Genomic DNA, 26,464 nt, shown 5'->3' with positions numbered 1-26,464 from the left:
CAGGTTGGTGAGTTTGCTTCTTGTGGCCTGAAACAGGGTGAGGGGGTCAGCATGGAGTTGCTGAGACAGCAATTTCGTCGCTTGTGTAATTGCTTCTATGTAGTGCAATTGGAAGATAACTAGGAACGATTCCATCAAGAAATGATAGGCCAGGAACTGACCTATTTTAGTCTATCAGCTTAGAGAAACGGGCATTTGACAGAACTTGAGAATTAGATTATGTATCTAACTTGCTTTCAAAGTTTACAATGGTTAATAGCAAATAGTGTTATTATTATGTCCGGCAAAGGACCCTTTTTGGTGAAAGATTGGGCCCCCTGGAAAATCTGAGGTGGGCATTTGCCCACCCCTGTCCCACCCAAATGGCGCCTCTGGGGTCAACCTAACTCATTGTCTGGGTAATGGATCTTAGGCTGACTCGGGGCAATAGTGTCAAGACTGGGGGAATGTCTTGACATGGGCAGCGAATGGGGAACATGTTATTCCCTTGTCTATCCTTTTTATGTGTTAGTCAAGCTCAGGCAGTAATTTTGCTGCTTTTTTGCGACCTATGTGTCTAAAAAAAACTTAAGTGTCGACACGACGGGTGTTGCAATTGTTTATTGTTTACAACATGTCGAAATCTTGCCGTCATTTTACGAGCGAAAAAGAACTTCAAAATGTAAGTTGAATGGACGTTGTTTGTATTTATTTTTTTTTACATTATGAATTGTTTGTGTTAAAGAATGGAAAGGAGCAATAGAATCTGCTATATAAATGAATAAAAACTGACAGCTGATTACCTTAGACCTTAAATCCGCCTCTCCCTCCTGAGACACCCAGGGCATCAAGAAGGAGCCGCCAATTTCCTTTCAAATTTTCTGCTGCAGTGACATCTTCCCATTATGGTAAACGGAGGTGTGCAGGCTGCTTAAATCCCTCTGGTAGGTCCAGCCCAGGGTGTTTCTGAGTCTTCCTCAGCTACAAGCTCTCAGTGGTTGCCAGTGTAAAGTGGCTTTTGGTAGTCTTTGGTTGTCCATACTTACAACATGTCCCAAGTGTCTCCAGCTCCTGACTCTGATGATGTCAGTTACTAGATGCTGTTGCGTCGTATCACGGATGGACTGCTTTGTCATATGACCAGTGGATGTTCAGTATTCAACAAAGACACGAGTTTTCACAAGCCAGGACTCTTCTTTCTTGTTTTTGATTCAGGTCTCATGTTTCTGCAGCGTAGAGTAGTATTGGTATAACATTGCTGATGGAAAGGCATAACTTTAGGGCCAGAGAAAATCTTTGAGATCTCCATACTTGACCTAAATTGTTGAAGCTACCATTTGGCTGTGGTATTCTCGTGAATATTCTTTAATTGTTGATCCAGTGCTCTTGGTGTTGCTTCCTAGGTATTCAAATTGGACAACCCGTTCAGCATCTTGGTAACTATTTTTAATAGATCCAGGAGAGTCACTAGTCCCCATGCATTTGGTTTTTTCAGCATTCACGAGTAGGTCAAGATGGTTTGCCTTTCCTGTGACTTCGCTGCTTTTTGCTCAATTCAAGCATTGCTAAGTCGTCTACAAAGTCAATATCATTGACCTAGACTTCGGGACTTAATCTGATACTTTTTGTCTCTGTGATTCGCCGGGAGCCATGTCGTTCGTCTCGGATGTGATGATTATGTTGTGTTCGGATTCTCTATAGAATAAGATGTCGCCATTTGCCTGGCTTGTTAGCGTCTCCTTTTCTGAATATATTATTGAGTGTCTGAGTTTCCAGTCTGATGGCACTTTAGCTTTGTCCAAATCCACTTGAAGAGGCTTTGGATAAAGACGCACGAGGATATTGATGCATTTATCATCTCTTGGGATAAACGGTCCAGTCCTAGTGAAGTTCCATTTTTCAGTTTATTTGCTGCTTCTCGTAAGTCACTGACAGAAAGTGGATCTGTGCTGATATTTAGGGAGAAGATGGATATATTTGGAATGTTAAGGGAATCTTTTGGGGCAGCTCTGTTTATTAAATTTTCGAAATGATTTGCCCATACTTCGTTGACTGAACTCTGTTTCAGTCTTCGTTGACAGCCCGGTCAGAGATCCGGGCCGTCTCTATTTGTCGGTTGTTTCACCATTATATCATTGGTGATTTTGTAAACGCTTCCTGAGCGTGTCTTCTTTAGGCTGCTTCTTCTGCTTGCAGTGCTTTACACTCTATAAAGTTTCGCTTATCAGTGCTGGCACTTTTCTTGAAAGCTTTAACAAGAGCTATACACTGCTTCTTTTGGAAAAGAAGACGATCAGGGACTTTTTGTTGGAGGGTTGACGCTGTCATACTTTTTCTTTCTTCTATTAGTTGTCACTTTAGCTTGGACAGCCACTGGTTTCTATGGCTCTTAAGGGCGCCCAGGGTTGATTGGGAATTTCTTGGTAGCATTTTTTCATGGCTTCCCATACTATATCACATTCAGATCCCTCTGATACGGTAAGGACTTCAAATTTATTGTATTGCTCCATTGTGAAACCCCGTTTTAATGTCTTGCCTTGGAGTTTCCCAGAGCCAAAAGCAAAGTTGGCGAATTTTCTTTTATTGGATACCTTCTTTAATTTTTAGACAGAGTTTGGCTATCAAAAGGGTATGATCTGATTTGTCACATCATCTACAGGCCGGAACATCTTGTAGACTGGATTGCAATTTTCCGCTTATGAGGCTGTGATCAACTTCATTTTTGGTCATTCCATCTGGCGACATCCAAAAGTATTTTTGAATGTCCTTGTGAGGAAACAAATTACATCGAATTACAAGGTCGTTCATTAGGGCAAGATTAATCAGAAGCTCCTTTTTTTCAATTCTTTGACCCAGACCATGTTGGCCAAGAACTTGTGGGCTGAGGGATTGGTTGTTTCGAACTTTAGAGCTGAAGTCTCAAAAGAAGCACATGACGCCACGCCTTGGTATATCTTTGGCTATGACTTGAAGCAATCTATAGAACTCGTCTTTTTTTCATCAGTGGCTTCATTTGTAAGGGCGTAGCAGACAACGATTGACTGTGTAACATTTGTTCCCAAAAAATATACAGATTTGTAGGTTTGCTTTGGCAACATTACATCAACTCTGGCCTCTCGCTTATTTGCTGGACCACTGAATATGTTGGTATTGTGAATATGTATAGTATTAAATGAATATGTATAGTATTAAAGGTTTTTATAGCGTTTGATTTGAAAATATGCCAAGAAATGTATTCGATTTCCAAGTCGGAAATAAAAGACACAACGCTAAAGAGCGAAATGTTGACAGGGCGTTAAATTTATGGCAACACTTATTCAAACCAGAGTCTGTTGTTTTAAAATTCAAAGAACAAAGCAGATAAAATTGCTTAAAAATGAAATGTCAGATACCAGAAATTTCTTGGCATAATCGTGAACCAGTCTTGAGCGTAGATATTCAACATAATTCAGAAGATGGTGTTGTACGGCTTGCTACAGCTGGCTCAGATACTCATGTTGTGGTTAGTAGCCTACAATCAAATTAAGCCACACTTAATGTGGCTCATTTACCACACTCTGAGAACCGTGGGCATGTTTTTTTTGGGTGAAATTCTAGCTAAGCTATATATTTCTATCTTAGAAATTGGTTATGTTAGAAAAATAAAACTCATTTGAATGCAGGGCCAAAAACATACTCCAGGAAGGTATTGTCAAGCTACTAGGCTATGTTAAATCTCTTCTAATTTCTAGGTCTTAGAAATCCTCCAACTTGAAAGGTCTGTACCTATTGGAATTTAGACAAAATAACATTAGTTAAATATTGAGCAGTTCATGATATTGACCTGTAATAAAGTGAACATAGGCTAGGGTAAAAAACCAGTATCTGATTGAGCAAAATTATGTAGAACTAAAACCCTCACACCTGGTTACCAAAGAGGAACTGAGAAGAGTTGTATATGTCAATAAATAGCTAGAAATCTAAACTATCCACTGGCATGATTGTTATTGAATTATTAAAGATAAAGCCTTGAAATTATTAGTTTATTATTGACTTACCTATAGGAACTTCTTTTTGTAAATATCAATTATCCTATTTTGGTGTATATATCCTTCTAGTGTTTCAGTTTTAGACATAGTCACATATTAAAAGAAAGGTGACTTTTTTCTGATTCTAAAAATGTAACTTATTGCTTGTTATCTGTTTTATAAATCATGAATACAAAATGTAATCTTTTTCTTTTCAATTTCTTATTGAATCAGAGGCCACAGTTTTAACTTATGTTGACAAAATACTAGTAAAATTTCACCAAGAATGCAGGGCTCTTGTCACTACCCTCACATTACATCATGCCTCAGTAAAATAGGGGTTGTCCAAAAACTCCTCTCTATTTGTCAATATTCCAAAGAAAAGTGTTTGTTCCCAAAAAGACATCAACTACCCTACCACTAGATGCCATTTTTATGCTCTTTTGAATATAATAATTACTTTTCTTGCAAATTCAATTTTAAGCCTTTTAAGGACCCTTGAAAATAATAATTTCATTCTGTATTTTTGGATATAAAAATAGGTTATAACATTTGTTTTAAACTTACTATTTCATTATAAATCCATTTTGTAAAATTATATAATTCACAAACATTGATTTGTCAAGATTAAGTTGAATAAGAAAATTCAGAAAAAATCTGCTATGTTTTCTTCTTATTTTGTTAGGCTGCTTAAAAAATGTTGTTTCACCTATTTGTTAAACAGAAGAAACATGGCAGATAGAAAAATAAAGAAATTGTTTTGAAATTTTTATCCAACTTAATTTTGACAAATCAAGGCTTGCAGATCATTAACTTCTACAAAATGGACTTCTTACAATTACCTTAAAAACACTTGCCAGTGATAAGATGATCCTGTTGTAGCTGGTCAGTGAAGATAGTGTGCTGACTGATCAGGTGAGTCCCAAACTACAAGCCAGGGCTTGTTGCACAATGGTCTAACAACTTCCATAGACTCACCACTCAATTAGAAAAGAATCTTAACCTTGAATTGCCATACTTCTTGAAAAGTTTTTGATCATGTCCTCTTGTCCTTGAAGAGAATTCTGGTTGAAAGACATTAAGAATAAGTTTTTTTTTATGGTTGAGCTGCTTGAATGCCATAATTTGTATGCCAATTTTTGACAATAAGCAAGTGAGGGTAATTTAATTTTTATGTTGGGAGGGGTAGGGAATGTTATAGAAACTTCAGAAACATTTAGTCATATGCTTCTGAAATAATTCTAGAGTTTCTTGGTCAAATTTATTGATTGGGTTGGCAATGCACATGAAACTCTAGTTTAAGCCAAATTAAACCTTTATAACAACTGAACTTTGGGACAACTAAGGGTGAAACTAATGAAAGTTCTCTTAAATATACTGAGAGTCTGACTAGCCTTTGCTATAACATTCTGGACATACAAACTAAACTTTAGCTGTTAGTCAACTAATAGACCCATGTTCAGCATGACTACTGACAATAGGTTGCCTTGTCTTGTCCAGTGATTCAGTTGAGTACTGGTATCTTGAGTTTTTATGACCAAAGTGGATAATCTTGCATTTCTGGACACAATACTTTTTAAAAGGCTTTATTGTATCATTTCCCTCATAGGGACCATTGTATCATCACTTAAATATATAGGACTTCATTAATTTTGACCTTATTGCTTTAATGCTTAATTGCTCAAATTTACTTAAATACAGCTTTTGATTGCATCAAATTGTGCTTAATTTCATCTTTTTTAAGTTTTAATGACATTCTATACTTTCAGTTTAAAAAAAAGATATTTACACAAGGTCCAGAGAAATAAATAGCATCACAATATGTAGCTCTCTTTTGATTTTATTCAGAAAACTACTTCATTCTCAGAGTATGCTATTTGGAAAACTCTTGGAATCTTAGCCTAGCAAATGATGCACAAGAGTTCATTTGAAATACAAATAATAATGAATAAAAACAGTGTTGTATGCTAGGGTTTATGCTGATTAAGTATATTCTAAATAGATGCAAGTGTCACTTTCACTTTAGTTTCTGGGGTATTTTATCATTTTGTCATTTTCTAGGAATATCTTTTGGGTTCCATTTGGGTATATGTCAGTTTGGGTATTTATAGATTAGGGGAGTGATTTGATCAGTGCAGTTGAATTTCGAGTTCAGTTGAGTAAAATATGTTGAGTATATTTTGATACATTTATGTTTCTAGTTTAGTTATGTAAAATAAAATATAGTAGTAGCCAAGCTCTCACTTCTGTTCAGGCGTAGGATTGAGAACCAACAAAAGGTACTATATTAACAATAAGATAATAGTACATAACAACAGATTCAGTCTGTTTCCAATACCACAAAAAAAACCCTCCCTAATCTCTGTTTTTCTTTTAACATTAACCTGTATATTTGATTGTTTTATCTCAACCATCAATATATATATATGTATATATATATATATATATATATATATATATATATATATATATATATATAGATATATATATATATATATATATATATATATATATATATATATATATATATATATATATATATATATAGATATAGATATATATATATATATATATATATATATATATATATATATATATATATATATATATATATATATATATATATATATATATATATATATATATATATATATATATATATATATATATATATATATATATATATATATATATATATATATATATATATATATATATATATATATATATATATATATATATATATATATATATATATATATATATATATATATATATATATATATATATATATATATTATATATATATTATATATATATATATATATATATATATATATATATATATATATATATATATATATATATATATATATATATATATATATATATATATATATATATATATATATATATATATATATATATATATATATATATATATATATAGGCTACATATTACAGAACACATCTTGAGCTAACATTTAAAATAATTTTTTTTTGTTTCAACATTATCTATAAACCTCAATAATAGCCTCAATAAATAAATAGATATCTGTGTGCCAAGGCATGCAAATGTTTTTAAGGCTCTCTAGATGGCCAAATTTAATAATAGTTCAACCAACAAACTAGATTGGTATCTAAACCTCAGTTTGAAGCATACCTTCATGGAAAACACATGGGATATTGAATTTTTTAAATGTAAATTTTGATCTATGAAAAATTTGGATTTTTATGTCACTTAAAGGATAAAACTGAAAGATAAGGCATTATAATTGATTATGAATTTGAAATTACTTACATGAAAAGCATTATCTTGAGATCTATTGTTCATTATTGAGCATCTGGTTCAATAGTGTTAACTTTCCATCAAAAACATGAACCCTTTATTTTTTTCAAAAGCACCAATTAGAAAAAAAAATTGAATCACTTCAGAAATGGTAAACTGGATGAAGCTAATAAACTAAGAAAAGCAATAAAGAAGGAAATACATCAATCTACCTGATCCTACTACAAGAATAAGGTCAAAGAATTGTTTACCAATAAGCCAAAAAATTGGTATTCCAAGGTAAAAAAGTTGTGTGGTAGGAGTCTAGACCAGCTTGATTTCAACCTACCTGAATCCCCAGAAGTTACTGCTAATAGTCTAAACCAGTTCTCTGCTTTCATCATCCAGAACCTTCAGTCATTGACTTATCAATTATCTACTGATGATCTCTCACCAGCATTCCCCTCCATATCTCTGTCTGAGATTGAAAGAAGAATTGGGAAACTACAAAAATTAAGTGTCTGTCCTTTAGATATCCCATTTCCTCTTATTAGGGCTTTTAGTGACTTCCTTGCAAAGACCTTGACTGTTCTTTTCAATGATTCTACTGAGCCTGGCCAATATCCCCAAATTTGGAAACAGGGTTTCATAATGCACTTGAAAAAGAAAGACAGAAAACTGGTTTTGAAGGTGTTTGGCCTATTTCACTCCCTCCTATGTTCTCTAACCCATATGAAGGATTCCTTTCAGATTGGCTAAAAGAAAAAATGCTACCTCTTACTGAACTGAGACAATTTGGAAACCTCAAATCTACTTCTACTTCCCATTACCTTGTTATTCTTATTGACTCAGTTGAGAAAATTCTCAAAAAACCTAATTGGTGGCTAAATCTAATTTTCATTGACCTTCAAAAAACATTTGACCTTTTTAACCAATATATTTTAGTTGAGAAACTTGCAACAGATTTCAATATTGATTTTTTCCTGGTTAAATCGGTTGCCTCCTTTTTATCAAATAGATAACAGGTTGTCAAATATCAGAATCATTACTCCAGTCTCCTCCCTTTCCACAATGGAGTACTCCAGGTACTCTCCTAGGTCTCCCTCCTTTTTTCTGTTATGATAAAGAGCCTTGCTAAGGAATTTCCTGACAGATGGAAATGAAACCTGCTACCAAATCTTAGTAAACAACCCCTATGAGTATCCTCAATGATGTTGCAGATGACATGTTAGACATGAAAGTATAAGCCTCTAATTTTATGGTAATGCCAATATGTTTTCTTAAAACCTCACCCCTTTTCCTCAACCCTATCCCCCCAGATATTTCTGTGTCTTTCTTTAAATTACTCGGGGTTACGATTTCCTCTAATTTAAAATAGGGTATCCATGTTAAAGATATCGCACATTGAGCTAATGTGCCCATATTTAACGTCCCTCCATCCCATTCTTTAAGGATCCATACTTCCTTTGTTCGCCTGCATCTTGAATATGCTTGTCTAGTTTGGCATACTGGCATCTCCCATGATGAATCAGAAAAAATTGAATCCATTCAAAAAAGAGCCCTGAGAATAATTTTTAAAGAAGCTAAGGTACCATACTCGCTCCTTCTAAAAAGGGCCAAGCTGGAAGCTCTTGAGCACAGGAGAGGAACGTTGTGCCTCTGTTTTGCACAAAAATGCAATAATAAACCTTTGCACGGAAAGCGTTTTCCCCAAAGACACTCCACATCCAGACACTGCCTGCCATGTACTGTTTCTGAACCCGTTCCTATATTGTCCCTCATCCATTGCTGAACCTCTAGGTATGAAAAAAACTTTTTACCCTTCATTATTGATAAAATAAACTGCTAGTTTTCCTCTTCTTTTTTTTCGGTACTGGTGATACCCAAGTTTATGTTTGTTTGACTTTTTGCTCCCTCTGCCTTTTTACATGTTCCTTTTTAACCCCTTTTAATGTATATTTTATTTCAAATCTTTTTTTTTTTTTAGTTTTTACCTTTATAGCTTTCTGACATTTTGCTGCTTAATATTTTTAACTGATGAAAGGTTTTGCCATTCTGATATTGTTGTTTTTGGCATTGTCTTGTCAATTTCTTAGTTGTTTGCTTTTTTATGATTTTTGTTTTGTTTTATGACTCTGAAATGTAAATTTGGCCCTTCTGGGCTTGTGATAGAATTAAAAAAGAAAAAATATATCTTATCTCTCCTATTATCCCTAAAGTCATAGCTATTGGACCATTTTACTATACTGAACAAAATGGCTATCTTAAAATTTTATAAAACAATATTAGGGAAAAAGGGGTATGGAAGGGGAAGGGTTTGTTGTCCACTAATCTTTTTGGTTACTTAAAAAAGGGGCTATAACTCTTAATTCCTGTTAGAATGAATGTTAAATTGCTTCAATACAATCACCTAAAAAAAATCAACAAAAAAACAAATCAATACACATCCATGATCTTTCTTTGGGTAAAAAACAAACAAAATTCCACATTTTTGCATATGGAACCTTGAAACATTTACAGTAGAATTCTCTGATATGCAGAATCTGATGGTGCAATTTTCATTAAGATTCCTTGAATTTTTGGGGATGTTCTCCCCTTTTATGAAATCAGAAAAAATTGCTCAGGCTCATAGCTTTTGATGGGTGGCACTATACTGAACGAGTCTCTTCGAATCAGCAAAAGCTAATTCTTTGGATACACTTAGCAATATCAAAATTCCTTTTTTTTTAAGTTTTGGTTACTATTGAGCTGAGTCGCTCCTTTCTTACAGCTCGTTACCGCGAACTGTTCCATAAACAAGAAAGAAAGGATGCCTGATGAGGAGACAAAATAGAAATTTTGGCTCAATTGTAAATGCTGTTTATTTTTGAAGAAAAATGTATGCTTTGTTATTGCTTTAAGTTTATGTTAAATAATCTTTTGAATTAGGAGACTGAGTTCATGCAGTTTACTATTAAATTGTGTTCATGTATCTATCACAGTAAATCTGGTAGTGCCTACAGGCAACATTTCTAGCCAAAGTGATTCTTTTTTCATTGTTGATTGTTTATTTGTCCCTATGTGTTGTGAAAAAAAGGGAAAAAGGAAAACAATTATTGGAGCTATGTGAGTACATACATTGTTCAATACTAAAATGCAAATATTTTCAGAAAAGATTTGTTTGCCCAAAAGTCATAACCTTACTGTCTAAATTACTGCTTAAATTAAAACTTTCGAGAAAAAATGCAGTTTTTTGGTTATAAGGTTTTTTTCCTTTCTATTTTTTTTTTTATCGAAATGGTTGTTAATCTTTAGATAAGCCTGTTGTTATAGATACTATTTCAATTTATGATATTTAACGTCTTTATATTGTCATTTTAAATATTAAAATTCTATCCCAAAATCGATTTGAAGCAGCTATTTCTCAGAAGAACTTTGAAAACTGCACGTTACACAATAAAAAAAAAGACGTTTTCTAAACCTCTATATTATAACTATAATCAGTTTTTTGGGATTAAAAAAACTTTTCTTATTTGTTCCTTTTTTTAATGAAAATGGATTTAATCTTTAGATTAGCCAGCAGCCATAGATATCATTCTAACTAATGATGTCTAATGTCTATATATTGTCATTTCAGATTTGGAAACTATCAATTGATGAAAATGGTATTATAAAAGTGGATTTTCTAGCTGACTTAACTAGACACCAAAAGAGTGTGAATGTTGTCAGGTTTTCTCCAAGTGGTGAATTTCTAGCTTCTGGCGATGATGGTATTATTCTACTTTGTTTTTATCTAGTTTTACCTATTTTATTACCCTTTGTTAAATGATTAACTTTGAAATTAGGACTGTGCAATAATGTGTTGTAGGAATGAAGCCATTCAGTACACTGTTGCTAACTACTTCACTGTTCTGAGTGTAAAAGTCACCTGAACAACGCGGAAAATGTAATAACAGAATAATTATGTAAGAAAACATATGTTCTAAAAGAGGGGGTCCTAGCTTGGGATAATGCAAAACGAAAACGGTGAGAGCAAACAAAATGTTGAAATTAAAATATATAATAATAGGCAAAACTTATAGTGAAAACAGTAAATATATATATATATATATATATATATATATATATATATATATATATATATATATATATATATATATAAGGTTTGGAATGACAGAACAACTCCTTCTTTCGTGCTACAAAACTTATGTAATGCCCATAGTCATGTACGGCTGTCCTGTCTGGCACCCATCGCTCACAGAGAAAGACAGAAGTCAGCTTGAAACAATTCAGATAAGAGCCTGCAAATTAATTCTTGGATCAAATTACAAAAACTACGAAGAAAGCTTGAGTGAACTCAGGCTCCCAACCCTGGATGAAAGGAGGCACGAAACGCTGATGAAGTTTGGAGCTGACATCCTGAAGTCCCCAACGCACCGAGATATCCTGCCTCAGTTTACTTCAGTGACTCACGCACACTAGACGAGGGTGGCAACTTTTAAAGAGGGAAAAGAACTGTTAGAATGCCCGCCTACACACTCAACGACAAGATTTTTAAACTCCTTCGTTCCATACTACGCGAAGCACTACAACGACAATATCCTCAAATCGAAGCGATAGCTCATCCTGTGTGTTCTTTATGTTGCGTCTTTTTGCGTTTTTCTATTTTCTTTTTTTTTTTTTTTGACGATACCCATGTTATTGCATTGTGATAAAGGGAAAGAATAAAGATTTTATATATATATATATATATATATATATATATATATATATATATATATATATATATATATATATATATATATATATATATATATATATATATATATATATATATATATATATATATATATATATAATATAGCAAAAACGCCCAAATATTTCATCCACGTGTCTGAAAGCATTAATCAACAGAAAAAAAGAAAAACATGGAAAAAGAGATTAAACAGCTACAGTATGAAGAGATGGAAAAAATCTAAAAAAGAGAAATAAGAGGCAAAAAAAAGAAATCTTTGTTGTTTTCTAAAAGGTCTAAATAACTCCAGTATAACGAGGAAATACTACACAAATCCATTCAAACAGTTGTTTAACAGATTAACAATAAATGTAGTTCCAAGAGATTAACAATTAAAGTGTAGGTTCAACATATCGAGTATTGTCTTCTGCTATGGAATTCTTACCAAATGAACGGATTTTGTTTTTTTTGAATATCTTGCGCACAACCTAGATCATACACCTAATAAGAACAGGTAAAGAATTTTTAAATATAGCTGTTTAAACAAATTGATGAATTCCTCTGACACTAATCTGGTAGATTAGCACTCAAATTTACATTCATACTTCTAAAGTCCATTTGAACAGATTGACCTTTCAAAGGCAATGCTCTAGTGTTCTCTTAGTAAAGAGCCATATATATTCAGTGTATTGCTTTCTCTTTTTTCAACTTGCCAGTTTGTATGGAATAAATAAAAAAACAAGTTGTTTTCAAAAGAAAGTAAGAAGCAGCATTAACATTTAAAATGAACAAAAGTTATTGTGTATATAGGGGGATTGTCCCCTCCTCAATTCCTTGCATAAAGTATTCCAATTAGATGGCCCTTGTATTTCAGGAGTCTTCCGTAAATAATTAGCAAAAGTGAAACCTTAGCGTAAAGAGTGAGGTATTGAGGAGAGCCCCCCCCTCCATATACATAATAATATATGTTCGTTTTAGTTTTAATGTTGCTTGTTACTTTCAATAGAAAACTTGCTTTTTTATTTAATTGGTGATATTCTTTTAAATAATGCCGGAAATCTGGTTTCCCCTTCACAGAAAGATCCTCTAGACAATTAAATCCCGGTGAAAATTTACCTGGGACAACTACAATTAACATCTTTAGATATAAAACGGAGTCAGCAAAGAGAAAGTAGACAAGTAAAAATAATTTTATATAGAAATTCTGGCAAATTCCCCCAGTGCAAACTTTCCCCTGAAAAGTTTACCCCCCCCCCCCCCCCGAAAACTTCACCCCCCATGGGAAATCCTACTACTACTACTACTAACAACTCACCGCAGCACCAAGCCGCCTGAGTCCAACACGGTAAAATAAGCCAACTCTTTTTGAAACATCTATTGATATCAAAATTTCGTTTTTAAGAGTTTCGGTTACTGTTGAGCAGCGTCGCTCCTTACTTACAGTTCGTTACCATGAACTGTTTGAAAAGGTGGTTGTAGAAACTTCAGAGAAGGCTTATTTATTAGAAATTGAAAAATATATTGCCCTTTTTAAGAATGAAAAGTGACTGAAGGGCAGCCAAACCCTCTCCCATTACCTTTTTTGCTGCCTTGCTTCCGCATATCCACTGAAGACAACCAATGAAATTTTTGAGATACCAATTCTTTCAAAATAGATGAGGGTCCAAATAAACTTCCCTGTAGCAATGATATAACCCCAAAACCCCTAGTGAATAGGGCATAGATAATTCAAATTGCCGCTTGTTTACAAGTAGTTGTACTGGAAAAAACTGCAATTTTTATTTTGGCTATGGGGCTGGCTTGATTTCTTAGGGGTTGCTCTCTGGACCAGGATAATCATATATTTTTTCTACGGGGTGGTTAGAGGCTTCTAAGGCGTCCCCCAAAACGGGGACAAACTATTTCGATTGTCTTGTTACCTATATTATTAGTCCTAAGGGGGTTCAATTGTAAAAGAAAACAAAACAAAAAGTAGTTTATAGAGCCCGAAAAATGGCCCACGAGCATTTTTTTTTCTCAATTCAAGATCCAAAAAGTGGACCATAATTTTCAAGGAAAATTGCAGTTTAAAGTCATAGACCCCTCAAAATGGAGAAGGTAATGGGCCCCTTCAAAAGTCATATTGGAATCCGTACTGCTTCCATCTGTAGGGGAGAACATATTCGTAGTTGTAGCCAAGCATTTTACTTCTCATGCTTAAGGTGAAGCATGACTTATGTGGAAAAGAAATACATGTGCTGGATCCACTATTCCTTATTTAGTTCAGGAAATTTGAAAGAATATTTTAGCTGGAATTTGAAGAGCTGAGCAAATTAATTAATTCAAAAATATTTTTAGAGGAGTATTTTTTGAATGAAGATAAGGTAATATAATATTTATTTCCAAAAGGCTATCACAAGCTCTAATAGAGCCGAATTCGCTTCATATGTCTAAAAAGAAAAAGCAAAACAAAGAAACAACTAATACAACAGAACAAAAGTAGAAGAAACACCAATCAAGCATAAAAATGGCCAAGAAAAAATTTGACGCAAATGAAAAAGAAAAAAGGTCCAAGTACAAGAAATAAAATGAACTCTATGCGATTAATGGCTAAAACAAAAGCAGAAAGGGTGGGGGGTAAAACAAAATCACAGGCTAAATTTGTATTCTAAGTCAAATACTATATAATAACAAAAAAACACTTAAAATCAAGTCAAATTAGCTGTTAAAATGAAATATTTACAATCAATGAAAGGATTGTGCCTTTCATTAATTTTAATTAATGAAAGGATAAATGAAATGATATGAAAGTATAAATGAAAGGATAAATGAAAGGATTGTGGAAGGAAGAAATATATGAAGATGTATAGTCTTGATATTTTTAATGAAAAAAGTATGATGAGAAAGACTAGTTTTGTCTTTTTTGAGACAAACACACTAAACTTTTTAAGACTATTCATTAAGATGTATAGTCTTAATATTTTTAATGAAAAAAGTATGATGAGAAAGACTATTTTTGTTTTTATTGATTGAATAACTGGCTGAGAATCAAAAAGTGGCAGTCGTCTCGTATCAGGCGCTTTGCTTGCTTCCTTTGGTGGTTTTGTGAATGATGTTCATTTTATGTGTAGGCCTACAGTAGTTTGTAAATAAATCAATTCAATTCATTTAAAAAAAAGATGGAAATAAAGTAAATATTCTTGTTTGGTTTACTAATACATTGTTTTTAATGAGCTGAAGATCTATTCTAGTTTTTTGTTAGTATTTGTTTTTTAAGCTACTTTAAAAGCTAGTGTATTCCACTTTGATTCATTTTCTTTTAGTTTTTCGTTTGTTTTTTGTTTTTTTTTTGTTGTTTGTTTTGTTTTGTTTTGTTGTTTGTTTTTTTTGTTTTTTTTTTCTTTTTGTTTTTAGAGGCAGCATTGTTGATCTGGAGTAAAAAAATGGAAAAGGATGCTCCAGACTTGTTTCAAAAAGATGACGACGTACAAAATATTGAAAATTGGCAAATATTGAAAATTCTCCGTGGACATGTCGAAGATATTTTTGATCTTTCATGGTCTCCTGATTCTGCGTTTTTAGCATCTGGATCTGTTGATAATTCAGCCATTATTTGGGATGTCCAAAAAGGTAAGTAGTAAGTCTAGCAAGTAAGTTTACTAAAAACTTTAGCGTAAAGAGCGAGGCGTTGAGGAGGGGACAACCCATTTCATATACGGAGTATATGAATTATACTCCGTACGCACCCACGTACGGTGCGTGTATATTCTCCCACGCACTTTTTCCCCGAAGACATCCAATGAAAAGGCTATCAGCCCATCCCAGAGGTGGGGCAAGGGCTGTAAGGTAAAGGTAAGTCAGGACTGTTAAGTAAAAGGTAAGTCAAGGCTATTTCGTGGACCTTTTGGTGACAAGGGTTGTTTGAGGCTTCGTGCAGTGCAGAGTCTTGCGTAGTGGGAGACCATTGTACAAAAATTTGCCATATTTATGTGTGCTTAATTTATTACGTTAATAAAAAAGAAAAACGTAAAATGTCATATGACAACTTTGATAACTTTAATTGGATATTAATTGAGGTGCAACATTTTATAGTTTTACATTGGTTAGAAATGGTAGTGAACATTGCAGAGATAGCATGATGAGGTCTTTATAATTGTGTCCTTAGTTCTTATTAGGGCATAAATAGTTTTTCTGTGGTGTAGTCCTTGAACTAACTGCAATAAATTCCTTCTCGGGCATGCTTTCTTTAATTTTTTAAATGCTTAACATAGCTCGTTTGGTGAAACTGATCCCTGATTTTTGTATTCTCGAAACAAGATTTATTTTTGAAAATTTCTTGCGTCTTGCGGCACTAATTTTTTTTAAATATGAAATTTTTTCCATAAAATGGAATTACTATCGATTCTGTTGTCTGATATTAGAATTTAAATCAGTTTTTCCTCTTTTTTGAACTAGTCCCCTTCTTTTTTTTGTCACGTTATCGAAAAATATGTGCTACATCTGACATAAAAAGTTTTTTCCTAATAGTTTCTTCTTTTTTTCCAGGGTCAAAGACCAGTATTCTTTCTGAGCACAAAGGTTTCGTCCAAGGAGTGGCTTGGGATCCAAAAGGACAATATTTGGGAACGCTTTCAAGTGACAGGTTCTCTCTCTCTCTCTCTCTCTCTCTCTCTCTCTCTCTCTCTCTCTCTCTCTCTCTCTCTCTCTCTCTTCTCTTTCTCTTTCTCTCTCTCTTTCTCTCTCTCTCTCTCTCTTTCTCTCTTTCTCTCTATCTTTTTCTTTCCCATCCTTTAGCTGTAAAACGTATTCTAGTTATTATGGCCATAATTAAACTTATATGATGGAATTGCGGGTCTTGAATCGGAATCAGTTTTATTCTCGTTCGAATGATTGATTTTCGAGTGGAATTTTTAATAAATTTGCACATTCTTATACCGCCGAAGTTTTAAATATTGAATTGTACTCTCTAATCGTACTCGATAAGGTAGTGAATTATTTATTTAAAATCCGACCTGGTTATGACCTGGCTAAATTAAATTCCAACCTGGTTCTGTCCATTTAAGATTTACTTCTTGACCTGGGCTTTGGTTACCACCGGTGGGGGGGGGATAAACCGTATTCTGAAAGCCTGGCACTCGATCTCTTGGCACTGGGACTTGACCCTTTGTTAAACGTAGGGAATGCACTCTGGCAACTAATTAGAAGTTCTTTCTATTAAAGTCAGCATATTCATGAAGAGTTAGCCTACTTATGTGATATCAGAGATGTTTTCGGGATGAAAATAGCTAATACTAAGCTCTGAATTTGACATTATTTTTGAAAAATAGTGTGAAATTCTTACGTGTGGAAAAACAGGGCTTTGGTGTGAAACGTTATTTTTTAACGTAGATAGATTTGTTCAGTGACAAAGTAATAATATAAAGGGACGAACAGCTATGTTCTGGGTCCTCAAAATTTGTGCTTGTTTTAATGTTAAAACCAAATGTTTTATTTGGCGAAACCAGGTTCGTTCAGTGGCTAAGTAATAAAATAATAGAACGTACAAGTATGTTCCAGGTCCTCACAAACTTAATGGGAATATCTATGCTGCAATCGTACATCGTATTGGTTTCAAAATTTGTGCTGATTTTAATGTTATAATCAAACGCTGTTTTTTAATGAATGACTGAGTAACGAAATAGTAGAACGTACAAGTATGTTTCAAGTCCTAACAAGTTTGATGAGAAGGTCTAGGCTATAATCGTAATTCTCGTCGGTCTAAAAATTTGTTCTTATGTTAATTTTATAACCAAACGCTATATTTAACATTACCAGATTCGTTTAAAAAAGAACGCTAAGCTCAAGATCCTCACAAACTTTATGAGAAGTTCGATACTATAATTGTACGTAAAAACTTAGCGTTTCAGAAAACTCTTGCTACTTTTACGTACCAAAAACTTCCTGCTGACGTTTTATAACAAGGTTTAAAAACGTTTCTTGGATTCTTTAGGTTAAATGACTAATTTTTTTAAAAATTGACAAATGGGTCACAAAAAAAGCAACAACAAAAACACGCCATTGAAATATCCATATAATAATAACAACACAAAACTAGACATTAACTCCTAATATCAAAGTAGGTCAAGACGCATTTAGTGTGTTTGGGATAACCCAAATAAAGGACGCTTCAACTATTAATACACTTCCTTGGAAAAAAGTCTCTCAGACTCATCCTTCCCTCTCCCACACCTATTAACAATTAATCAACAATCAAAGAAAATTTATTTTTATAGGCAACTTTAAGCAGTCCCACACTCATACTCTATGATTCATCATGCTTCATTATACATACCGACACTCACCTCAATCAACACACGAATCAATTTCTCTTTTAACACTCACAAGCGTATACTCACTCCCAAGTCAATCACTGTATCTATGTCTACAATACTGGTTAAATCAAATACATTGCAAAAAAAAACAACAAGGAATTCCTCAAGGGCCTTCTTACCTTTCATTTCTGATGGAAGCCTGTTCGAGACTTCAGGACCATTATACCTAATAGAAAATTTAGATCTGGTTGTAATTGAATGTTCTAACTAATTCAACATGTCTAGTTTCATAACTATGTTCCGTTTCTTTGTAAAATTCTGAAAAATATACAGGAAACAAATTTGAAAAAATTTCTTCGTAAACAAACTTACATAAAATTTAACTAAACCGAAAATGGTAAAAATTTTTATTGGTGATGCCTAGATCTTACCGAAATCTAGGACAAATCGTTGGTCAAAACTCTTACAGCTTTGTTTTGTAATACACGGAGTGGATATAAATGGCTAGTGAACATCGACGACCAGGCTGCGACACAATACAGCAAATATGGTAAAATGTTATAATAATCTTTTTGGGGAAAAAATGTATTATGATAACCTTTTTGGGGAAATGATTTTTCAGCTTGCGCAGAGTTCCAACATTTTTGGCTTCTTTAGTTCTTATAAAAGCAATATGATCTTTAAAACTTAGGCATTCAAATACCATGACAGCAAGACATTTTACTATACTTATCCTTTTTATACTTCCATTTTCTAACTCAATTTCTTCAATCCATGGATAGTAATTTGCACTTCTGGCATATACCATGAACTTTGTTTTCTTCTGATTACAAGCAGTTTGTTCACTCGTATCGACCTCTTGATTGTCACCATTCTTTTTTGAATGCCATTTTTCAAATTCGCTTCTGTTTTCGCAGCCATTGCAAACTGAGTATCATCAGCAAAACTAGAAGTATTGTGTACACCAGTCCATAATTGTACCTTGGCGTTGACAGCTGTTTGAGGCATCGATTTAGATCATTAACGGGTACAAGAAATAATAGGGGACCCAACACAGAATTGATTCATTTATGTTCGGTTATGATCTGATCAAATGAGTAAACGGTATAATATCAAAATCCGATCGATCTGATCAAAATAATATCGATCTGATCAAACGAGTAAACGGTATAATATCAAAATCTGATCAAAATAATATCGATCTGATCAAACGAGTAAACGGTATAATATCAAAATCTGATCGATCTGATCAAAATCTGATCAAAATAATATCGATCTGATCAAAATAATGTCGATCTGATCAAACGAGTAAACGGTATAATATCAATTTCCAGCAGGAATTTTAATAGATTTCTTGTAAAAGCTGAAAAAAAAAAAAACAGAATTGGCTTAACGTCGCATTGAAATGGGCTTGAGGTTTATTATGAATGGTTGAAAATAAAAAATGAAAATTTTTCTTAGATTTTTGGACACTTCTTATTCAAATACCGATCGTTTTTCTTAATATCCCCCCCTCCATGATTCTTTTTACTTATCCTCCCCCCCCCAAAAAAAAGAAACCTACTTACGTGCCTAGGCTAGTTAATAAGAGTTTATAAAACACTAACCATAAATGTAAACATAGAGTTTCAGAAAACTAGATTTTGAAAGATTTTGCAGAAAAACGCTTCTCTAGTTTAATAATTTTCCTTGACGCCTGTCTCTTTCGGGTATCGACTTATAAATACTGAAAATAGAACAAATAAATGATAAAATAGAAATTCTGGTTCATATTCTAAGAGAAGGAAAATGGGTAAATTAAAAGGAATAGAAACTTATGGCTATTTGTTAGATAATAATCTGCAATCATTTCTGATGATCCCCGTTTGGATTAGCACATACGCAGGAAGGGGGGGGGGCTCAGTTTAAATGGCTGCCTTTGAAAACCTTTGTACCTTGAACCAATGAAGAAGATAAAAGAAAACAAACATAGTAAGTATTGAGCGGAAACTCCCTTTTAACTAATATGCTAGATATTGAGTTTGGCTGCTTTTGGGAAGACAAATCATAAACACTGTCTATTGATTGAAGATTTATTCCTGTTTGTAGCCTACCATTTCTGGTATTATTTATATTATTGCTGATGATGGTATTATATAATATCATATTTAATAGGTAATTACTTATTATACGAGAAACACTGGAGAAGTTAAGTTTGGTTAGTGCTAATGAAGGTTAGGTTAAACTTCCAGATATAGCTTCTCGTAAGAGTACAAAGTCATAGTGTGTCCATTTACGCACTGTTTTGTTTTGGGCAAAAATCCCTTATCCCGGAAAAATATAATTACCTGTTCTTCGGTCCTTGGCAAATCCCAGATCTTAATTTGAACATCCATGGTGAGACAGTATATTCTATCACTATGCATTGCAAAATAACCGGTTATTGTCCTATCTGATCTTCGTGATCCAAATTCTCGAGTGTTTTTTGTATAATATATAAGTGCTCTAATATATTTAGTAATATTTTTATTAACCTACCTGCTCCATATTTGTAGTTTTGGGTGTTTCAAAGTTTAGGGGAAGGTAAAGAACGCAAGGCTCTGTTACTTGTAGGCTCACCATTGCAAGTTTAACTAGCCTGCTTAACTTGCCAAGATTTTCCCAAGATATAAACCATGCTTATTTTGTGCGGACTCTAAAATTTTAACTCTAAAATTTTAACTTAATTAAAATTTTAATTTAACTCTAAGATTTTAACTCTAAAAAAAGAAAGAAAATGCTGATTAATTTTACTTACAGAGAAATTTCAGCTTCCATTCTTTATCACTAGAGATTAATCGTATCAACTATCCTATTTTCATTGAAATTTTCTATTTCTTTAAAATTGTCACCAGATGCTACACTGTATGCGGTGCTAGTATTCTATATCCTTTTCTCTATGTTTAACAGGGATCTTATCCCTAATCCCAATCCCTGTATTTAATTTATCCAGTATCTAAAACCTATCTTTAATCCATCTTAAGCTGATGAAGGTTTTATTAGTTTCACATTCACTTGGAATTATTATATTTTAACTTACTTCTCTGTTTACCCGTATAAAAAAAGAAAAAAAAACTGGTTTTAAACTCCTAATTTTATTCCTAGGAACCTTAGAATATACAATCTTCAGACGAAAAAAGTTGTTTCTCGTGTAACAAAAGCTAGCTTGCCCCTCCCTACTTCAAAAGATGAGACACAATCTGATGTTCAAGTTAGGCTGTTCTACGATGATACACTTCAGTCTTTTTGCCGTCGATTGTGTTTCACTCCAGACGGAGAATTGTTGATCGCTCCTGCAGGTCTCCTAGAGCTCCCATACGACAAAAAGGAAGGAGAAGATGAGAAATCTGTAAAACCCAAACGTATTAACGCGACCTACGTTTTTTCACGACAGCATTTGAGCCGGTGAGTCTACTCTCTTTTTCTGTTTTCTTACCGTAATTTTTTCGGGGGGAGGGGAAATAATTTTTTAACTGCATTTTTACGACCAGTTTACGATTCAGAACATTTTTTTTTTTGGAAAAGGGGATCTTAATTGGTAAATAAGGATAATGAGCTTCCTTTATTTTTAGGCAGTAAAGCCTAATAGTGTCTAATAATCAAACAGTTCGTGGTAACGAACTGTAGTAAGGAGCGACCCGGCTCAATAGTAAACGAAACTCTAAAAAACGGAATTTTAATGCTAAAAAATACATCAAAAGAATCGAATTTTTATGCTGATTCTAAATATATAAGTTTCATCAAATTTAGTCTTTGTCATCAAAAGTTGCGAGCCTGAGAAAATTTGTCTTATTTTGGAAAAGAGGGGGAAACATCCCCTGAAAGTCATAGAATCTTAACGAAAATCACACTCGCTCTTTACACTAAAGTCTGACTCTTTGCCACATTTCTACCTTTTAAAACAATTAAAAGCTTTAGCTTAAAGAGCGAGGGATTGTGGAGGGGACAACCCATTTCTTATACGGAGTAATTTCTGTTCGTTTTAAGTTTTAATGTCGCTCCTCACTTTCAGTTAAAAAAACTATTTTTTTTTAATAAAGTAATAAAGCTTCAAGCAGTGCTAGTAACGATAAAGGGGAGAATATTCAAATATTTTGTTGATATTAGCATTGAAGCAATGCCCCGTCTCATGTTCGGAACGGCCATTGCTTCAGAACGAGAGGAAAGTATATTTCATATTATAGCTTGAAGCTATTTCTAAAAAAATGAACTGTACAATGTAACTAAGTGAGGCCATGCCCTCTGCTAGTATTCATAATTGCTCTGAGAAATAGATTCAGCTTCACTAAACTTCACCAGCTCCACCAAACATGCCATTAAGAGTAAGAAGTAGAGTTGGGGGCTGGTATCGGAATCTGTATAGCAAATTCATCTGGAGCTTGGCTCTTGTTTCAATCCTTAAAGGTTCAGATCGGCAAAGAGATACGCCAAAGGCGTATCACATCTTCAGTATTAGTAAGGATCAGCCAATGAGCAATAATATCCTAAAAATAAATTTGATGTAAATAACGGGCATTTTCGGCCCTATATCTAATAATAAGAAGATTAATTAAGAAGAGGTAGGCGTGGTCTTTACTGATTGTGTCGTTCAATGATTAAGACAAGGTGAAATTTGTTTAATACTCAAATTTTTGTATATACGCAAATTCTCCGGAATCTGCGTATAAGCTTTTTATGGTGTAGAATTCCCGGCCAGCTCTTTCCCGGCCATGGAGCCTTATGGGGGAGATTGTCTTGAAGTAATTTTTTGTTAATGGATTTTATTTTTAAATAAAGAACTCAGAACTAAAAAAAAAAAAAAAAAAATCGTAACCACTGATAATAGGAGCCTAAATAGTACCCGAAAGGGGGCCAAGAGACTTTCTTTTTTTTGTTCAGCTTTCATCTGTAAGTCTTTAAGGAAAAGGGACCGCACAAAATGCACAGCACAAGGGACAATGCACAAGAAATAAGCAAATAGTTTTCCAAAAAAGTGGCCAGTATAGGATCGAAAACCTATTATTTTTTTTGAAATTTTAATTGAAATTGTAACAAATTATACAAATAATACATGTAAACAAATTGAAATTTCAACCTTCTATTCTTATGTAATGTTTTATGTGTTAGATGTGTTTAATTTGTCTTGTGCATTAATTAAGTCAAGTTTAATTTGCTCTCCGGAATTTGTGTAAAAGTTTTTATGGTGTGGACTCATTATAACTCTTGTTAAACAAGTTAAGATGGGGCTTTAGTGCGCACTTTAATTTCTGTGCTTACTGGCCATATTATTAATAAGGACACTAATAAAAAAGAGGTAGGGGTGTGGTATTTTCTAAATGTCTCGCTCACTAATTAAGACATGATAAAATGTGTGTATAATACACAAATTTGTGCCTAGGTTGATGATGTAGAATTCTTATCGCCCTTGTTAAACCAGTTAAAATGGGCTTTAGTATACTTCAATTCGTATGCTTAATATTTCCCTAGTACGCTTAAAAAAGCTTACGTCGTATGCTCGTTTATTTTGTATGTACTGTCATATGCTTACTATAAAGGGGAGGAAGGCGTGGTTTAGAGGGAGGGCTCAATGGTCAGAGGGAGGTTCCCATTTTTATAATCACTCATAATAGAAGCCTAAATGGTACCAGAAAATAGGCCAAGATACTATCTTTTTTTTTGTTTAGCCTTCATCTGTAAGTGTTCAAGGAAAAGGGACGCCACAAAATGCACAGCACAAGGGGCAATGCGCAAAAAAGCAAAAACAAGCAAATAGTTTCCCCAAAAAAAGGCCAATATAGGACGGAAAACTCATTATTTTTATTGGAAATTTAATTGAAAATATAATTTACAATACATTTAAACAACTTGAAATTCCAACCCTCTGTGCTTTTAGAATTTTTTTATGTGTTAATTATGTGTAAATTGTCTTGTGCGTTAGTTAGGGTAACATGAAATTTCCTTTCCGGAATTTGTCCATAAGCTTTTGATGGTATAGAATCCTTTTAACCCTTGTTAAACAAGACTTTAATTTGTTTGCTTACTGACTATGTTTCGTTTACTTTATTTGCTTCATAATATATAACTCAGTACTTAAAAAACATCATATTTAATCGCTTTATTTGCTTCGGTTCATTTACTTGCTCATCATTAAATCTTGGTCCAGGATTAGTATTCAAGGTCATGGCCTATTCTTTGCACTATCAAACAGTTCGTGGTAACGAACTGTAGTAAGGAGCGACCCGGCTCAATAGTAACCAAAACTCTAAAAAATTGAAGTTTGATACCAATAGCTATATCAAAAGAATCGCATTTTAATGCTGGTTTTAAATATATAAGTTTCATCAAGTTTAGTCTTACCCATCAAAAGTTACGAGCCTGAGAAAATTTGCGTTATTTTAGAAAATAGGGGGAAACACCCCCTAAAAGTCATAGAATCTTAACGAAAATCACACCATCAGATTCAGCGTATCAGAGAACCCTATTGTAGAAGTTTCGAGCTCCTATCTACAAAAATGTGGAATTTTGCATTTTTTGCCAGAAGGCAGATCACGGATGCGTGTTTATTTGTTTTTTTGTTTTTTTTTTTTTTTTTTTTTTTTTTTTTTTTTTCCCAGGGGTCATCGTATCGACCAAGTGGTCCTAGAATGTCGCAAGAGGGCTCATTCTAACGGAAATGAAAAGTTCTAGTGCCCTTTTTAAGTGACCAAAAAAATTGGAGGGCATCTAGGCCCCCTCCCACGCTCATTTTTTTCCCAAAGTCAACGGATCAAAATTTTGAGATAGCCATTTTGTTTAGCATAGTCGAAAATCATAATAACTATGTTTTTGGGGATGACTTGCTCCCCCACAGCCCCTGGGGGAGGGGTTGCAAGTTACAAACTTCAACCAGTGTTTACATATAATAATGGCTATTGGAAAGTGTACAGATGTTTTCAGGGGGATTTTTTTGGTTTTGGGGGTAGGGTTGAGGGAGGGGGCTATGTGGGAGGATCTTTCCTTGGAGAAATATGCCATGGGGGAAAAAAATTCAATGAAAAGGGCGCAGGACGAATCTGGTCACGTTAGAAAAAAATGTCAAATTAAGAGCTTAATATACAATGCTGGGTGTTCGGAGCCTCTCTATTATGGAGTATAATTTGAAAATAACACAACTATACGAGCGATAAAACATATATACCACAACCATAACTCAACTAACGAAAGAACTGCTAAGAGATAACACAACTATAAAGCGAAAACAGGTGAAAACCAACGGGAAAATAAACGAACTAAGAGGTGGAAGGGGCCCAGAGAAAAAATATAGTCCTTTTTCAATTTTGAGCCTAACTTCCGCAAAGGAGTAATAATGTCAGAAGCCCCGAAATACCGAATTATTTTCTTTTCAAACACTTCGTGGTAAGGAACTGTAGTAAGGGGCGACCCGGCTCAATAGTAAACGAAACTCTAAAAAACGGAATTTTGATGCTAAAAGATACATCAAAAGATTTTAATTTTTACGCTGATTCTAAATATTAAGTTTCAATTAATTTAGTCTTTGTCATCAAAAGTTACGAGCCTGAGAAAATTTGCCCTATTTTGGAAAAAAGGGGGAAACATCCATTTAAAGTCACAGAATCTTAACGAAAATCACACTATCGCATTCGGTATATTAGAGAACTCTATAGCAAAAATTTCAAGCTCCTATCTAAAAAATGTGGAATTTTGTATTTTTTGCCAGAAGACAAATCACGGGTGCGTGTTTATTTATTTGTTTGTTTTTTTTTTGTTTTTTTCCCAGGGGTCATCTTATCGACCAAGTGGTCCTAGGATGTCGCGAGAGGGCTCATTCTAACGGAAATGAAAAGTTCTAGTGCCCTTTTTAAGTGACCAAAAAATTGGAGGGCAAATAGGCCCCCTCCCATGCTCATTTTTTTCCAAAAGTCAACAGATTAAAATTTTAAGATAGCCATTTTGTTCAACATAGTCGAAAACCATAATAACTTTGTCTTTGGGAATGACTTACTCCCCCACAATCCCTGAGGGAGGGGCTGCAAGTTACAAACTTTGACCAGTGTTTACATATAGTAATGGTTATTGGGAAGTGCACAGACGTTTTCATGGGGATTTTTTGGTTTGGGGGGTGGGGTTGATGGGAGAGGGCTTTGTGGGGGGATCTTTCCTTTGAGGAATATGTCACGGGGGAAGAAAAATTCAATGAAAAGGGCGCAGG

The 26,464-nt window shown here is 33.8% G+C and overlaps 1 protein-coding gene across 1 annotated transcript in view; it reads left to right on the top strand.

Annotated features, from left to right (window-relative positions):
- The first annotated feature begins 3,287 nt into the window (after nucleotides 1-3,287).
- Nucleotides 3,288-26,464, top strand: part of LOC136035627 (chromatin assembly factor 1 subunit B-like) — a 40,608-nt gene continuing 17,431 nt past the window's right edge. The window contains exons 1-5 of the mRNA XM_065717521.1: nucleotides 3,288-3,481; nucleotides 10,871-11,003; nucleotides 15,362-15,577; nucleotides 16,493-16,589; nucleotides 21,382-21,681. Of these exons, the coding sequence (XP_065573593.1) occupies nucleotides 3,356-3,481; nucleotides 10,871-11,003; nucleotides 15,362-15,577; nucleotides 16,493-16,589; nucleotides 21,382-21,681 (872 nt within the window). The 5' untranslated portion in view covers nucleotides 3,288-3,355. The remainder of the gene's footprint in view (nucleotides 3,482-10,870; nucleotides 11,004-15,361; nucleotides 15,578-16,492; nucleotides 16,590-21,381; nucleotides 21,682-26,464) is intronic.

This window comes from Artemia franciscana, chromosome 2, assembly GCF_032884065.1.
Source record: "Artemia franciscana chromosome 2, ASM3288406v1, whole genome shotgun sequence".
Lineage (NCBI taxonomy): Eukaryota > Metazoa > Arthropoda > Branchiopoda > Anostraca > Artemiidae > Artemia > Artemia franciscana.
The sequence above is the reverse complement of the archived record's forward strand: the minus strand, read 5'-3'. Positions and strand labels throughout refer to the sequence as shown.